Source organism: Talaromyces amestolkiae (genome assembly GCF_001896365.1).
Source record: "Talaromyces amestolkiae strain CIB chromosome Unknown scaffold26.1, whole genome shotgun sequence".
Lineage (NCBI taxonomy): Eukaryota > Fungi > Ascomycota > Eurotiomycetes > Eurotiales > Trichocomaceae > Talaromyces > Talaromyces amestolkiae.
This window is the reverse complement of record NW_024468062.1, coordinates 323,148-340,351: the sequence shown is the minus strand read 5'-3', so window position 1 is coordinate 340,351 and position 17,204 is coordinate 323,148. Positions and strand designations below refer to the sequence as shown.

Here is a 17,204-nt window from a genome sequence, read left to right as displayed (position 1 = left end):
ACGTAGTGTGTCTGCATGGCGTTAACAGCGTGACTCACTGACTGTTATCTCGTCATGCTATTAATAACTTTCTGCAAGCATTGAGATTCGTTTTTAATCGATTTGACTTTGCGCTGTCGATTAGCTGTATACAAGCAACGAGCCTTTGCCTTAGCGCGCTATTGGTCGCTTGAGGTACTGCAAGGTATGTATTCAATGTTCATGACATGCAACAGTATGTAGATCAAAGTCGTTCTTTAATTTCTATGTACGAATGGACAAGAAACTGTTGCCTCGCGCATACGAAATATCGCAAGAGTCAACAACACGACAGGCATAAAAGGCATCAAGTCAAGTGAAAGATCAACTCCAACAGAGAGAATATATAAACAAACGCCAGAGTCATAACCAGATGATCCAAATCATACACAAAACATTATTTAAAGACGTCAAGAATTCATCACACAGAAGACAAAAATTATTTACGCCAAAACATTAGCTTCCGCGCCTTTCGTTTAATGTTCCATCCACCTTCCGAGATCAAATCTCTGATACTGGCACTGCCACCGTAGCGACTCGAGCCGGCGACACTACCTCCACCACCTTTGCGTAGCTTCTGACCCAACGAACCAGCCTGGAATTTCATGCGGCCTTCGGCGATCTTATGGACGAGGTTTAAGATGGCAAATGTGGTTGAACCGATAGCGCGGAATGCGGCGAGAGCAGCGACAGCCCATAGGATGATGGCGAGGTAGATGTTGTTAGCACCCGATTCTGTACCATATGCCTCGGATACGATCATGGCGAGAAGAGCGTTGGCAACCATCCAGATCGAGACCATGTAGGTTCGGACCGCGCGGTAGTAATCTTCTTGTAGCTGACCCTCGGACACTGGAGGCTCCGGTTCTTCGATACGGTCTCGCAAGTTGCGCAACGCTTCATCGTATCCACTGTCGATGTCGAGTTGTTCGGTGGGCATCTCCATGACGACTTTTGATCCTCCAAGACCTTTGGCAGCACCAAGATCCATGTGGTGGACATTATCACCTTTCGTACCCCAGCTCACGTCGTGCGTATTACAGAAAGCATAAACTTGAAGCGTGCAAATGTAACTTGGCAACAAGAGGAAATATGCCCCCGAAGAAGTAATCAGATGCCACGGGTCGAGGTACATCAAAGAAGTAAAAATGTACAGCCCGATAGTCGACATGAGCGAAACAACGATGTTGGAAAGATCGTTGCCGCTAAGGGATAGTCCATCACCTTTCAGCTTATCCACGATTAGGTAGATGGTTGCAAATGATGTGTAGAGCATGATGATACTGTACACAATCATACCGAACAGGAACATCTTGCGCGCACTATTGCATGTTAGAACGAACCAACCAGCATATAAAAAGAGACCTACCCTTGCGGACGATTACCCATCGACAGAATGAATTGCAACGCCATGAGCAACACACAAGCATAACGAAGGACATCAAATATGTACTTGCCCATGTTATGTCCGAACGGATCAATATCTGGGTTGGAAAGTGATCCGGCAATGAAGTAGAATGCCAAGTAGAAATTGGCCTGCCAGAGGTTAGACATGATCGCTAGCCAGAATGAGTCGGCTTACCAATCCAAAATATGTAAAAATCAGTTGAAAGAATTGATACACAAATTCAATATGTAGAAGAATTTTCCTCGTCAACGTATGGTCTGTTTCCCAAATCTGTCGCATGTTGGCCAAAGAAAACACGGCCGCAAAGAAGGCACCGTTCAGCCAACGACGACGTTGAGAGATAAACTCCGGAAGCGAGTCTATACATATTAGTATTCATTCATCTTTTCATGTCGACTGAACTTACCAGGAACATCCGTCTCACCAACAGCACTCTTTACAAACTTCAACACCCATCTCTCTCCCCGCTTTGCCACTAGCTCCCAGCAAAGGATACGATCCTCAGCCAAGTACATATTCGCAGTAAAGACGTCGGCATCTTTGCCTTGCAACGTCTCGCCCTTGAAGTACTGGCTAAGAGGTCCATGTCCGTCCTCGTTGTTCTGCAGAGCGTAGTATCGATACGCACTCAATGCACCGGGAAGCACAGTAATATATCCAAAGACAGACTCCAGCGGTTTATCCAGGATGTTTGACATTTTGTACTCAAAGTTCTGCGATGCCACAAGTGGATTGAGTAGACCCAAGTAGTGTTTTCCTTTGCCGGCAATAATCTCACCCGCAGCTCCTGCAACATTTGAATCTTGATCGAATGCTTTCCAAAGATGATATAGCGCAGTAGGGGCAGGCTGTGTACCCACATCCAGCAAGATACAAACGTTTGGATCCAACATGCGACCAAATGCATTGAAGAACCATCGGTGAGAGTTGAGCTTCTTTTGATTCTTTTCTTTCAAACAGAAAATAACTTGGCAAGGTACAATGCCTTTCTCAGCACCCTTGAATTTCAAGTCAGAGTCCAACGACACTTGAGTTGTGTATTCGTACACGTGTGCTGTGACTTCTTTCTGGTTGACCACGTTCTTTGCGATGCCTCCCTGGTAGACACCCATGGCTGCCAAGGCATCGAGTGTTCGTTTGTGGACTTTGGCACGGCCATCGGAAATAATACACACCACAATTTTCTGCCATCCATCTTTACCCCAAGTACGTGACTTGGCACGAGAGCAAAAGTGACTGATGTTGCGCATAATACCGTGCATAGTTCGTGTAAATAACACCTCATTCTCGTTGTACATAGTCACACAAATGAACAGTTCTGTCTCTCGCATAGTGCTTCCGATGTTCTGGCGCAGTTTGTAGCCTCGTTCCTTGAACTCATCCGGGTCGCAGGTAACGGCAGTGTATCGCATGTGGGTGAATTCACGCTCGTCACGACGTGGCAGGAAACTGTGAAGGATGGTTGGAATCTTACACTCCAGGACAAGCTCACCATTGATAAGCTGCACTTCCTTCTTCGACATTTGGGCCGATCGTACACCACGACGGCTTTGTTTACCCTCGGGTGCAGGTCCGTAGTGAATATTTGGGTCCACAAGCATCTCTGTATCGTCTCCTTCACCGTCATGGACTTCATCCAGATCGACCTTTACCATATCCTCCTTCTCGTCAGTGACCATAGTTGATTCACTTCTAAAAGAATCGTAAGAGCGTCGAGGATCGATTGTTTGTCCGTCTCCACCGAAAGGATCTTCTGCAGAACGCGCATCTCCAATGTCTATGCTTGTCTCTCCAGAGCTAGCCGAAGGGCCCGAGAACAAGGGAGCCGGAGGAAGAGGTCTGCGCGGACTACCTCCATAAGCCGAACTAGGAGTACCCGGTCTTGGGCTTCCATTGAGGTCAGCTGGCTCGTAGCTCACTCCTGAGATAGACGAGTTGGCTCCTCGTCGGGTCGATGCTCGCGATGGGGTCCAGGGACGCGTTGGAGAGCCTGGTCTGGACGAATATTGTGGTGAGTCTACGACCGATGCAGCAGGTGGTGGAATCGACGGAGTATGCCCGATACTGGACGCAACCGAGTTTTGGCGCGGGCGGAACACTGGCACACGATTTGGGGTTGATCTGGTCGGCGATGGGTTCGCACTATTTAGGACCATGTTAGCTCTGTGTTCGATCATACTGAGATCCAATGTTTCAGCTCTGGGCTTTGGTTCATCAGGGAGACCAGAAGGTTTGGGTATCTTTGCAAACAGGAGTGGAGGAATAATAGATTTTTTTGATCCATATGTCTGTGCCACTTTTCGAATGGAAGGGATGCTTTTCTTAGAGGCAGGKGTGTGTGGTAGAGCTACCACTGGCTTKCGTCTGCATGGGKCCTGCGAGACAGCACGAGCGATAGCTTCTGGGAAAGAGGGCTCCTTATGATGGGGTACCAGGGGAGTACTCGAAATCGAGTCTTTGGGTTGTTTGTCATTCGGGTCAGAGTCAATAACATACGTTCTGCGGGTGGACGATGTTTGTCCCATTCGAAAGCGCGCAGCATTGGTTCCCAGGTCGCTGCCGCCGTCGATATGTTCGTTGTCGTAACCAGTCGGTAAGAGGCGCATTGTAGCTGATGCTCCTGCATCGTTTTGAAATGGCGAAGAAATCGTGCTGCCTTCGTCGCCGTAGTATGCCGGTGGGAGTTCATCAGGATATGGCTCGACGTATTGGCCGTTACCCTGGCCTCGCGAGGGTGTTGATGGATTCATTGCGTTGTCTCAGACAGTCGCGGGTGTTTTGAACTCAGGATCGCATTGATTAAATCTTTTGATCAGTCGAATTTCCAGTCAGCGATTTGTTGATCCAGTAAATGAAGCCGCGCAATCACTGCCACAATATCTGCGATAGAATATTGATAGCAATAACAATTATGGATAAATGCCCGGAACACTGTTGGTAAACAATAGACTTTGCTTTAGAACGGGTCCAAAGGCAATTGAACAAATGATGTATCCAGTGTCTGGAGGTTATTAAAATGGTCAACCAGAGCAGGTGGAGTAGGCAAGCTGAATGTTGATGGAGTCGGCGCCCGTCAAGTCCGGAGCGGGCGGCGGTTACCACGGCAACCACGCTGCAGTTCGCGCTGTTTCGTCCTAGATTCACTTAACTAATTCACGGGTAAGTTGCTGACCCAACAACAACTAGCTCAGCTTAGCCATACAAACTACATATAAAAAAGGAATGAATTATTTGATTAACTATCTAGCTGGACTTGGATACCGATTGCGCCTATATCTTAGTTCCCAGAAATTACTATATCTAAGCGCTGCGCGCTGAGCTTGCTATAAAGACTCACCCTAATTAGTTGACAGAGAGATCTCCGGAGCTTGATCAAGTGCTTGAGCTTCTAGCCTTCAGAAACCGTCAAAATACCCTCATTTAGTCGGGCTCGTGTACAGCGCGTACAGCATTTTTATAAATGATCAACTGCTTCACGTAGATTATAGTTCTCACTATTTGAATTTCTATGTTGAAGTATTTCTAATCTCATGAATAGTCTCACGTATTCCAATAGTAGTGGAGCTAGTTAGTTATGGTAAGACACACTGTAAACTTCGTAGTCGACAGGACTGTTGGCCGCAGCATCGACACTTCCATTCGACTTAACCGTCAAGTACTTGCCACCGCTGTACTGCACAGTGTATCCCTTCCCAGCTTCAAATGTTATTTCAAAGTTGGCCGCAGATTTTGCTTGCTTGCTGGCAGCGACCAATTTTCCGTTCTGTCCAATGAATTGTCCATCGAAGGCGCTGGAAATCTGGAAAGTGCCATTGGAACCGTGGATGACCCAGCGCTGGTTTTTGCTGTCGTGCTTGGACGTTATCTTGGTTGCAGTGACCTTACCGTTGATTGAACCAGGGTTGGTCAAGGCGTAACCATTGGTTTCAAAGGTGAGATAACGGCCTTCGGTCAAGGAACCGATCACCTGCTTGTACCCATCTTCGAAGTACAAGGCATCCTCAAGGGTCTGCTTGCCGTATGGCACTGGTGGTCTGGTAGAGGAGTATGTTGATTCACAGAGACTGGCACCATCATAGTTGCCTTTAGAGTCAGTGAGAGGGGTCTCTGCAGTAGGAACTGAAGGAACGCTGTAATCAGGCTATTTGATAGTTAGTCTCTATACTTAAAAACTTGGCTAATCAAGAGAAGCTTACGTTGGCAAAGTCGAAAGCATTGACAAAATCACACATGTTGTTACGGCGCCAAGTTGCCATGCCTGTGAGCTCAACATCGCTGTAGCCCTTGGCTGCGAGCCACTTCTCAACAAACAGAATCTGAGAGTTGTGGTCACAGTGCTCGCCAAAGACGCGTCCACCACGAGTCCAGGGTGAGACAATCCAGGAGGGAACACGGAAACCAGGACCAGTATAGGTTTGGCCGAAAACACCAAGGGGATCCTCAATCCATTCACCCTCGGTTCCGGCAGGAGAGTGGTAGGGAACAACAGCATCACCCCAGCCGCCAGTTTCTATCGATCATCGATTAGCATCATTTGGACAATTCTGCAAGATTCTGCTTACCATCGTAAGAAATAAATAAAGCGGTAGAGTTGTATTTGGGACTCTTGACAACAGCATCGAAAATTTGCTGGTGCAACCAAGCTCCATCCTTAGGTTGCCAAGGGGGGTGTTCGGACAACTCCTCCTGACCGATGATGATGCTCACTTGGGGAAGAGTACCGGCAGCAGCGGCCGCAACGAAGTCATCGAGAGTGTACTGGAAAGAGTCACCGTGGATGTGTAGGGAGGAACCCGTAGCAGCATCTTGGTATTGCTTGAACCAGGCATTTGGGTTGTCGTCGAAGTTATCAGTGTTTTGCCATACTTGCCATGATACGTTGAGGCGCTCATAGACCTCGAATGTTGTCTCCCATGTAAGAGGGTAGCAGGAGTATGCTCCGGTAGTTCCTGTCTCACAGCCTGTATCAAGCGGAAATTTTTCTCAGCTCAGCTCTTTTTCATTTTTCGAGAGTATAACGTACCAGGAGTTTCATTGTTGTCAATATACGCAGCACCAGTAGCATTAATCGATCCACTAACCCAAGTAACTCGGTTGGGGTTAGTTGCCGTAATCTGGCCCTCCTGATACATATCGTTGATGGTGTATCCCTCGGCCATGGCAAAGTGAACAGGGAGTTCTTCTCTCTTGAAATAACCCCAGCTCCAAGGGGTGTTCTCGGTGGCCCAGAGGTTGTTGAGGTCGCCATTAAGAGCTAAATGATTGGCATCGTAACCATTGGATCCTGCAACCATGCATTGAGTGGCCTCTGACCAGTTTCCGCCTAGGTAGTTGAGGTACCAGGGCAGGAGGTAGTCGGTCTCATTGGACAAAGTCGAATCAACGTTTCTGCTCGTGTTATTTATTTCCATATCAAATATATACATGAGTCAAAGTGCGGCAACTTACTGGTACCAAACGGAACGCCCGTCAGAATTGACCTGAACATTCGGGTCATTGAAACCTCTCACACCAGCCATTGTTCCAAAATAATGGTTAAAGGCACGGTTCTCTTGCATGAAAAGGACGACATGTTCAATCTGTTCCAAGCCGGTGGCTTTTACTGGACTGGCAGTCACTAGGCTGGCACCCAAAGCCAAGCCCATGGCAACACTCAACGCAAGAGCCATGTTGGAAATTGATATTTGTGGTGAAGTGATAATTCCCAATGCGGCCGACAAGCAAGGAAAACTTACATTCCAGAACGAGGCACGAAGAACACAAATACTCGGGGAGATCGCAAAGCGCACGTTCTCAAGTCTCAATGATCAGCCTTTGACTTTTCTTCATTAATTTAAATCGAATCCATTGTCAGCCAGGTTCTTCCGTGTGTTTCCCGCGTTTCGAGTGCTTTGTTCTTGCCTTTCGGCTGATGCCGAAAGCAAATCGAGCGCACCTGCTGTTGAAAATCAGTACATACTGTAAATTCACGCCACAAGGAGTGTAAGATCGTGCCGTTACTCTCTCACTGCGGGGTACCATGTCTGTTATCAGGCCAGTGATAATGCGATACATCTGCATGAGGATCAGCAAGCAGCGGTGATAAGTGGCAGGATCAGCGGCTGCAGTAGCACTGTAGTAACCATACTGGTACTAGGTCTTTGGCGATGAATGCCGTGCATAGATTAAGTCAGGACTAACTGAGTAATGTAGGAAACGCGACTTGCTGAACCAACACTCTGGAATGGCACGTGTGGGCAGCTGATCTGCTCTGTGGCTGCAACGTCGGAACAAGAGCGGGCCTGGCCTGACTTAGCACATAAGCTTAATCTATTCGTGATCTCCTTCCTTGTTCGGCCTCACAACATGTTGGGGGATTACTTCTAGCATTTATTAATTTCTATCCTGTGCTCGTTCTAGTTCTGATTATTCGTTGTTTCAAGAAACAGCTGTTGTCGTGCTGGGAAAGCTGCGGGGACTTAGGGCTACGCTACTACAACCCTAGGCCATGACCTGACAGTCTTGACTCTTCCTACCTGGTGCTAGAGAGAATCATATCCGGTGCCTAGCGACACATGCATATGTGAGTCTGTCTGGCTGTTTGCTCACACAATGCAACGGAGACCAAGTAAACGACAGCAACATGCACCAAAATTTCCAGATCTAAAAACACAGCCAATAGAGATCCAACAGAAATCAGAAACAGAAGACAAAAAGCAAGAGCCCAAGCTTATATCTTATACATTATCGAAAGCTTTCCTTGCGGCGGTCTGCATATTACCGTTTTTGGCAACGCTTGTGCTTTTTGCTCGTTTCTATTATGAGAGCAACAATGACGATAATGTTAGTCGCTTATCGGAGTCATTGCACGATCATGAACATGTTTCGACTAAAACATTGGATTTTGACAATCGCATAAACGAGAATGGGCAGCTAAGACCGGAAAATCACATTTATCGTGAACCGGTAACGCAGACACTCAACTGGAATATAACTGCTGGACAACGGAGACCGGACGGGGTTGACAAGAGGGTTTATTTAGTTAATGGTATGTCTCCTGGAGCTACTAAGAGTGTACTTATTTTGACTTTTTGCCATAGATCTCTTCCCTGGACCATTGATTGAGGCTCGCTCGGGAGATTCTCTGAACATTCTCGTGCATAATGACCTCGAAGACGAGCAGTTATCTCTACATTGGCATGGCCTGAATATGAGAGGTATGCCTAGATAGTCATTAACTCAAATCACTCATTAGTCAAAGACATGAAGTTAATGTTCTGTAGATGCAAATACAATGGACGGCGCCATCGGCGTCACCCAATGCGGTATATATCCTGGCCACTCATTCTGGTACAACTTCACCATCTCTGAAAGCCAAAGCGGCACATTCTGGTACCATGCTCATTCCACCGTTCAACGAGCTGATGGTCTATATGGAGGTCTTATTGTGTATCGACCTGTTTCTATTGCTCGTCAGCCGACTTCGCCGAATGTGCGGGGATTGCTTATCAAGCACCAGGAACTAAAAGGAAAGGACGATGAAAGTTCAGTCCCGGATAGTCTCAAGTATAGCTATGACAAGGAGATTGTTCTAATGATTGGGGATTGGTATCATCGTACGGCCAAGGATGTGGCTAGCTGGTATCTGTGGTGGGGATCAAGGGGGTATGAGGTAAGTTAGAAGACTTGTATATGTATCAAGTAAGGTTGCAAATGACTGACTTGGATAGCCTGTCCCGGACTCATTACTCGTCAACGGGGCTGGTCGATTCGACTGCTCAAGAGCAGTTCCAGCTCGGCCTCTGGATTGTATAGGGGAGGTCGGCGAGAGACCAGCTTTGATTCTTTACGGGGGGAGTTCGTATAGAATCAGGGTTGTGAACACGGGGTAGGTGTTCCTCTCTACAGTGTGGAATGAAAACGCTGAGATTTAATTCTAGATCACTTACTGGAATCACCCTTGGCTTTGCGCCAGGTACTTCTATAGAGGTGATTACTCTCGACGGTGGTAATCCGGTCGAGGTAAACCCGATCGATGTTGGAAAGTCTTCGGTTGGTATACTATTTCCAGGTCAACGAGTGGACTTTGTCTTGCGGCCTGTTACGGATAAAACTTCATGGATGACTGTGAAACTTGATGAGTCGTAAGTATACATCCAACTTGATGAAGTATATGAGACCTTGAACTAAGTATCGATTAATCTAGCGACTTTAAATTCGGCAATCCGGCACTGGTAACTCATCAATCATTCCCCCTTCTTCGAACACCGCTATCCTCGCAAACTTCACTTCCCTCTTCAACAATAGAAGACAACCCCAACATCAACACAGAAGACAACATGATCGACATAAATAACCTCCCGTCAACACCAACGCTACTCTCCCATCTCCCTCACAAAGCATCACAAACACACATCGTCTACGCCAAGGTCGAGAGACTAAGCCGTCTCAACAACATTCCTTACGGCTTCTTCAACCGCACAACGTGGAGCGTACAAAGTGAGCCCCCGTACCCGTTGTTGGGCCTGCCGAGGAATCAGTGGGATAAGAATCAGTTGGCGGTTTCGACGGGTCAGGAAGGTGGGTGGGTTGACTTGGTGGTTAATAATTTGGATGAGGGGGCGCATCCGTTTCATTTTGTATGTTCTTGTCATTTATCTGTGAATTTATAGTATGGCTAACGAGTGCATGATGATAGCATGGCCATAATTTCTACGTTGTGGCTATATACGAATCGCCAGCCGGTTCTTCGAGATGGGGCTCATACAACCCATGGACTGCCAGCAGCTCTGGAGAAAACGAAGACCCCTACGATCTCACAAAAGCAGTGCTTAGAGACACAGTCCAGATCCCGCGTCGCGGATATGCAGTCCTCAGATTCAAGGCTGATAATCCTGGTGTATGGCTGTTTCATTGTCATGTCATGTGGCATTTGGCGGGTGGGATGGCGATGTTAATTGATAGTGGCACTGGAAGTGAAGATATTGCGCACGAACCTTGGCTAGGGGCAAAGGAGATGGAGTGTCGTGTATAAATATGTCTGATATGAGATGTATATCAATAGATTTACATTCTTTTCGTGTATGAAAATATCTCAACATTATGTGAAAGATAAAAAGCATTTAATCAGCAAGTAGATATGAAAGCATTCATTAGCATAAATGTCATACACACATAACACGACCAACGCCGATATAGGGAATGGAACTGGAAGATTTTGATCAGCCAGTTGAAAGACGACAACCAACCTGTGTAGATGCTTAACGTATAACAGGTAGCCAACAAATCAAATAACATGTTCGGTTCATTCTGATTTGATTCAACGCAGAGTAGAGAGGATATGATACTGAGTATCAATTAAAAGTTTGAAGGTTTACCCAACCGGTGGAGACATTCTTTTTATCGTATTAGTTTTCACTTGCATGGCGGGCAGCTCCTGATAGTAGACCGTAGATAAAACAAGTACGATCGACGCCCTTATAACGCGATTACGGGTTGTTGAGCAACGGCTCACGTTCGCGGTCCGTTGTCGAGTCAGGCGCCACAACACGCTTGAGCCAGAGGTCTCGTCCGGTGTAAGCAGCAGAAGAGACGTACAACGAGCCGACGAAAAAGACCGCGAAAATGACAAAGGCAAAGATCCATTGGAAAGCAATGACCTTGATGGCAAGTTGTTTGACGGCGAGGGCTGCCATAGTCAGTATATCGGAGCATGAAAATGAACGGACAAACTTACATAGAAGCAAAATAGACAAGGAGTAGCCGAAGATATAGTCCTTGGCTGAAAAGATGTGGACAAAGCCAATCAAGAAAATCACCCAGATGAAGACATTGGCCACGATTCTCGCGGGCAAGCTATGAGCATGCACGGCAACAGCTCCGTTCCAGAACAGGGCTGTAAGTGACCATGCATATGGCCCTGCGATGGCGGGCCAGTGCACAAAGGGTGGAGATCCGCGGTGAGTCCAGTAAGCAGAAGACTGGCTAATGACGTGGACAATGAGGATGATTTCAGCGGGCCAGAAGTAGCTGCGAACCCAGAGCAAGATGAAAGCAAAGACGAGCAGGTTGTTGAGGATGAAGTGGGAGGCTACATTAGCGGCGCTGGTGACGAGCGTGCTATTGTTGGAGAAGAAGTGCCAGACATAGCTGACTTGAGATAGAAGGAGGAGGATCCTGCGGGTCATAATGATTAGGAAATTATTGTTACTGGATAAGGGTTGATTGCCTACCAGTAAATTCCGGTGATGGTTGTGTTCTGCGAGAATGGTGTTGGATGTAGATTTGCTTGCTTCCAGATATTGTGTCCATGTTTCACATCACCAGGCTTGTGAAGGGAATAGTAAATGCCAGCGACAAGGACCAGAGCCCAGGTGAGGACCGACAGCACTTGATACGTAATCAGAGTGTTGCGGTGGTGAGACTCGCGTCGAGCGAAGGGGTTGACTGTGTTTATCAGCCGACTACATCATCGAATACAGTCAAATATCAGTATACTCACAGTTGGCCATCGTGATAGTTCGACAGATTATTTAAGAGAGTTTGGAAGGGATAGAAGAGAGGAAGAAAGAGTGAAAGAGCGTTGTCGTCTCGTGAGGTACTTGGGGAGACCCGCCCGCTTAATGACGTATGCGCAGAGAGCAAGAGTGGCGTGATATTCCACCACGTACTACATAGTAAAAGAACAAACATACGAGCTTTTGTATTAATTCATTTGATTCGTCGAAAAAGGAATTTCACATTAAGTTATTAGGTAAATGCCTGACTCGTATGCACAACTGGACCTGTTCAAGGCAACAGCAATCAGCATCGAAACTACAGTCTGAGCACTCGTCCATCAAGAACCCGTCCTTTGCACGCTATGCACGACTCAATTAGATGAAATTAACTCTAGGTATGTAGGAGAACACATTCAGCTGAACAGTTCGTGTCTCCCCGCATTCGTCATGTCTTGTCTGCCTGCTTCAAAAATAGGTCTATCCAATGAGAAACTCGAATCGCAAGTCATAGTAGGAGTAGTACGAATAGTCCACCTAAGCACAAGGTCTTCTGACCTTCGTGCAGCTCTACACTAGGACAGTATTGGCCTTTGATGCATGCACTCATTCAATGGTGGCTCGTTGAGGAAGTTTAACGTCATAATGAAACCTCCAATTGGAAGCTTCGTTCTGGCATCACAATACTGACTTGGTAGCATGACTGGCTACGGAAATACAAGAGGATGAAGCGCGAAGAGTTTACTTCTGCTCCAATGAAGGCTAATTCATTGCTTTCAAGAAATCAAGAATAGCGAAAGACACGAGGGAGAAACAAGGAAACGATGCAAGGAGAGTCTAGAACGTCGAATGTCGTCGTTGATTGGCTGAAAAGGAGATCTTCAAGTGACGAACGCGGGGTGGGGATGTGCAATCATGATTGGCTATATTACTGAGGTTGTATATCCAACGACGTACTAAGTACTTTGACAGGAACATGAGAAATTTTGATATTGTTTGATCAATGAAATTTAGCTAGGTTCGTAGAGACTGGCTGCTAGCTGACTTGGAGAGATATAGATCTCCGGGATGGATAAGCTTTACTTAAGATCATGTACATAGATTCGTCTCTTTAGTGGCAAGAATGAAATCAAGCAACATAACAAATTGTAGAAGCGTTCGAATATGCATATATGTTATTGAGACAACTGATTTTCCTCATTAAGTCTAAATACAACATAAAAAGCTAGGATCAGAATATTGGATTCAACAGGATGCTAATAATATTCGAGTTTAGTCGTTTTTTTAGTTTCTATCAACGTGCATACGTTGAAAGGAGCAGTATTTATGGCGAATATTACAGCCTTGACGGTGACATCCAGATAGTTCCATACTCATTATCAATGATGATTTGCGACTATTCCAGGAGTTCGGCTAACTATGTACATTACTACTTCAACAAGCTATATCTTGCTATACTGTCGAGGTATATTTCACATAGGTGTCACGTGAATTTCGGCTCTGCATACAAGGCATCTCCTATGGCCACATACCTGACACTTTTGCTGCCATGATCCGTATGGCCCGTCGTAGCATTCACTGCAAAACCAGGTCACATCCTTGGGAGTTCTTGCCACTCCTCGCGGCTTCGCCGTAGTCGGGACTGAACTAGCACCTCTCTCTAAAGCCTCATTAGCTTCTACCTCTGGAGTTGCTCCTCTTAGCTTTCCTTTCTTCGCTTCAACCACTCTTTCCTCTCCCACTCTATCTGTCTCGGCTCGTGTTACGGCAGCTTCTTTTGTCTCAGCTCGCTCCGCCAAGATTGATTCATCCAACCTAGCAATAACGTCTGCCTTTGCATCACTGGATAAACTAACCCCTTCCTGAAGTGCTTCTAACTCTGTCGAAGAATATATATGCGCGTCATCATCATCTAATTGCTCGTTGTGTAACACATCGGTAAAATGTTCCGACATGGGGTATGCCCCAGCCGAAACCCTATCTTCTTCACTCTCTGTCCGTGGCAAAGCGAACAAAGCTAAATCCTCCAAGTGACGTCCTACATGTCTGTCGAGACGAACTCCGCCGGTTACCTCTTCTTGGCACAAGGGACATTGGAACCCTGCGTCCTGTTTAGCTTGGACGGAGTGACAGGTTTGTAAATGGTGATACCATTCCCGACGGATGGCATAGAGCATTGTCGGCGTAGAACAGTCGGGGAAAACGCACACATATGGCATTAGATCTGTAAAGACATGCCGTATCCACGAACGTCTATCTCGAACTGTAATAACAAAAAAGCAATATGGACATTCAAAGGGTTTTCCATCTGCTGATTCCTTCGGAGAGGGAGGAATTGAGATCCTGGCATTACTCTCTAGCAGAGTCTGAGCATAAGATGTCTCGGAAACTCCCGAATTCGACGCTGTTTCATCGAACTGGATAAGTTGGCTTCGCTCAAATTCCGTGGCAACGGTTTCAGACAAGACTGTCGACCCAGTTTCTGACTGGTTTCCCAAAGCTTTATTGAGACCTTTACTCAACTTCGCACGGTGCCGCTCTCGATATTTCAGACCTGCCCGTCGTCTTGATATTGCAGTACCAAGCCTATCTCTAATATCTTGTTTAGCTTGCGGAAATTTGTTTTCAACATGTTGTTGATCATAAGGCTCGAAAGGCGCTGAATCTGCCTTCTTGATTCCCGTGAATTGATCATGATTTACAGGCCGTCGTATTACCATAGACATCTGAAAGAGGCAATCGATGATGTTGACAAGTCCTTTGAATATTTGCTGTACTTCTGAGCCGTCATTATCCTCTGATTCACTATCATCTTCGACATGGACGTGATCCCCTTCTGACTCCTGGAACGCATCTTCTAAATCATCAAACACCCTCTGTATCCCTTTCAGAAGGCGAATAATTTGGTCCCTGATGTTGGAGGCGTCGCGTAGCCGATAATCGAGGGAAGACCTACCAGTCTGATGTGCACCAATATTGGCTGCCCAGACTCGAAGTCTTCCAAGTTCATCTTCCCACAAATCTGTTGAAATATCATTCACACCGTGTTGTAGAGTATTGGAAGCAACTAGGGTGTTGAATTGTCTCAAACAACCACTCAGAATGGAAGATATCGAGGGCATCGTAGTTTCCAATAACTGCGATCTCCGAAGACCACAAAGAATATTAGCCGTGAGAAATGCAAATTGAGATTCGTGGGAGCAAATCTTCTTTGATGGATAAATAAGTTCAACAAGGGAATCAATCAGTGTTTGCAGGAAGACTGTTGTGATGTAGACTACTCTCAGATCACTGAAATACCTCTTTCATAGCCTTCAGAATTAGCATGGGTGTACAGCATCACAGCCTTGCACACGCGCGGGGTGCTGCGCGGGGTAGCCAGCAATTGCTCAGCTGTTCACAAAGCTACAGCCTTGTTGTAACTTCTTTTCGTAATCATACTTCAACCACCAAGGGAAGTCACGATGGTAACAGGTATTGAGGCGGCCGGCCTGGCTCTTGCCATTTTGCCCTTGATCGTCAATCAGGCAGACAACTACGTTCAGGGGCTTGAAACGCTCAAGACCTTTCGCAGTCGAAAGTATCGTCGCGACATGGAAAGCTATTACAACAGTCTTTCCACTCAGCGGACCATTCTCGAAAATGTTCTGGAGCGATGCTTTCAAGGAGTTGTCGAATACGAAGAAGATATTTCAGAGTTGATCAATAATCCCTCAGGACCCATGTGGCACGATCCCACTTTCCAGAATATGCTCAGGAAGAAACTCGACCGGAACTTCAATAACTTCGTACGAACAGTAACAGAACTAGCTGATTTGCTAGAAGAGTTCTCCGGAAAGTTGGGATTATCGACTGCGGACTCAATGAAAGTGGGTCCATTTTTTGTTCTTCGTTGGCACTCTTCTGAGATAATAGAATCTAAGATCGGTTTCAAATGATAGACACCAGAAACGCTATGGGAAGATTCCTCCATGGCAGAGCGAGAATTCAAGAAGATCAAAGATGTACTCTCAAAGTCTATCTACGCTGGCTATATAGACAAGATCAAAAGTGCCAACTCAACGCTTCAAACGCTGATGGAACAGTCAGAATATCGAGAGAACATTTGGCAAAAGCGAAGATCACCGAAAAGACAGCTACTGAGTATCAAAACTGCACGGAGAATTGCACACAGTTTATATGATATTATTGCTCGCGGAGAATTCTGGAATTGCAAATGTCGAGATCAACATCGCGCCCAAATTCGACTGGATGTGTTCAGTAGCAATGATTTTCCTGAAACATCCGGAATACCAAAGTTCCGGTTGATGCTCATTTCAAAGGCTTCCCCTGAGCCCTCAGATTCATGGCATTGGCAAGAGGTTGAGACCGAGTCCGCATTCAAAGATACACAACCCAGGGAAGCCAAATCGGCTTCAAAGAAGGCAAACCCCCCTATGGTGCGAGAGGCCAAGGTCAAGTTTGCCGTTGTGGCGATACCTCTAGAGAGCGTTCCATGGCCCAAAATTGAGAGCATCCCTTTTGGATCACCAATCGAGAATTTATGCACCGCCCTTTGTGCCATCAAAGCCAATAGCATGTGTGAAGAACGAAAGTTCATTGGTTTCGTGACTGATGACAACCATCGACACACTTTTTATGCTGTTGGGGATTCTTCCATAAACCTCCAATTACAATCACTCGAAGCTTTGCTCATGTCTTCATCAGGCTCAAGGAATATACAGAGCCCGTCTAAGATCGTACTCAGACGGAGGGATCGTTTGCGGCTAGCCGCCAGTCTCGCTAGCAGTATTCTACGGTTCCATGGAAGTTGGATGAAAGCACATTGGCGGACGAAGGACATTATGCTCAGGCTAAGTGAAGACGGCAATAAGGCTCCTGACTTTATATATCTGGCACAGCAGACACCAGAAAATGCCGATCAGCCCGCTACACTGATGTCACAACAAAACAGCCTTTCGACGCATCTTATTCGGAATGAAATTCTGTTCCCTCTAGGCCTGGCTCTTGTCGAATTATCTCTCGGGCAAACCATAGCCTCATTGCGCAAACCCGAAGATGATGACCCTGTGGATGCAGTAGCTAATCTCAAAACGGCTCTTCGTAATCTACCAGATGTCCGTAACGAAAGTGGGATAGTGTACGAGGAGGTCGTTGACAAGTGTTTTTTTTGGCCTGGCAGAAAAGACATCGAGTTTGATGACGAAGATTTTCAGAGGACAATGTTCGAGTTGATAGTCTTGCCATTGTTAGAAGACTTGAAGCATTTTGAAGGAAAGTATCAGATCCATTGATAATTGGTT

The 17,204-nt window shown here is 46.4% G+C and overlaps 5 protein-coding genes across 5 annotated transcripts; 2 read left to right on the top strand and 3 right to left on the bottom strand.

The window, feature by feature from the left end:
- Nucleotides 1-457: 457 nt before the first annotated feature.
- On the bottom strand, nucleotides 458-4,176 carry BHQ10_009760 (uncharacterized protein; the record flags this gene model as incomplete). Its single annotated transcript, XM_040882710.1, has 5 exons — nucleotides 458-1,340; nucleotides 1,388-1,554; nucleotides 1,601-1,785; nucleotides 1,833-3,568; nucleotides 3,923-4,176. 5 exons carry the CDS (start codon nucleotides 4,174-4,176, stop codon nucleotides 458-460), a joined length of 3,225 nt encoding a protein of 1,074 aa, XP_040738262.1.
- Nucleotides 4,177-4,994: 818 nt separating this feature from the next.
- Nucleotides 4,995-7,095, bottom strand: BHQ10_009759 (uncharacterized protein; the record flags this gene model as incomplete). The annotated part of the gene is made up of 5 exons (XM_040882708.1): nucleotides 4,995-5,567; nucleotides 5,623-5,936; nucleotides 5,989-6,375; nucleotides 6,450-6,814; nucleotides 6,875-7,095. The coding sequence occupies 5 exons, from the start codon at nucleotides 7,093-7,095 to the stop codon at nucleotides 4,995-4,997; spliced, it is 1,860 nt and encodes a 619-aa protein (XP_040738261.1).
- A 922-nt stretch (nucleotides 7,096-8,017) lies between these two features.
- On the top strand, nucleotides 8,018-10,439 carry BHQ10_009758 (uncharacterized protein; the record flags this gene model as incomplete). The annotated part of the gene is made up of 7 exons (XM_040882707.1): nucleotides 8,018-8,453; nucleotides 8,506-8,622; nucleotides 8,689-9,077; nucleotides 9,136-9,293; nucleotides 9,346-9,549; nucleotides 9,612-10,044; nucleotides 10,104-10,439. 7 exons carry the CDS (start codon nucleotides 8,018-8,020, stop codon nucleotides 10,437-10,439), a joined length of 2,073 nt encoding a protein of 690 aa, XP_040738260.1.
- Nucleotides 10,440-10,893: 454 nt separating this feature from the next.
- Nucleotides 10,894-11,916, bottom strand: BHQ10_009757 (uncharacterized protein; the record flags this gene model as incomplete). The annotated part of the gene is made up of 4 exons (XM_040882706.1): nucleotides 10,894-11,093; nucleotides 11,142-11,581; nucleotides 11,638-11,851; nucleotides 11,907-11,916. 4 exons carry the CDS (start codon nucleotides 11,914-11,916, stop codon nucleotides 10,894-10,896), a joined length of 864 nt encoding a protein of 287 aa, XP_040738259.1.
- A 3,449-nt stretch (nucleotides 11,917-15,365) lies between these two features.
- BHQ10_009756 (uncharacterized protein) lies at nucleotides 15,366-17,195 on the top strand (the record flags this gene model as incomplete). The annotated part of the gene is made up of 2 exons (XM_040882705.1): nucleotides 15,366-15,770; nucleotides 15,843-17,195. The coding sequence occupies 2 exons, from the start codon at nucleotides 15,366-15,368 to the stop codon at nucleotides 17,193-17,195; spliced, it is 1,758 nt and encodes a 585-aa protein (XP_040738258.1).
- Nucleotides 17,196-17,204: the final 9 nt, after the last annotated feature.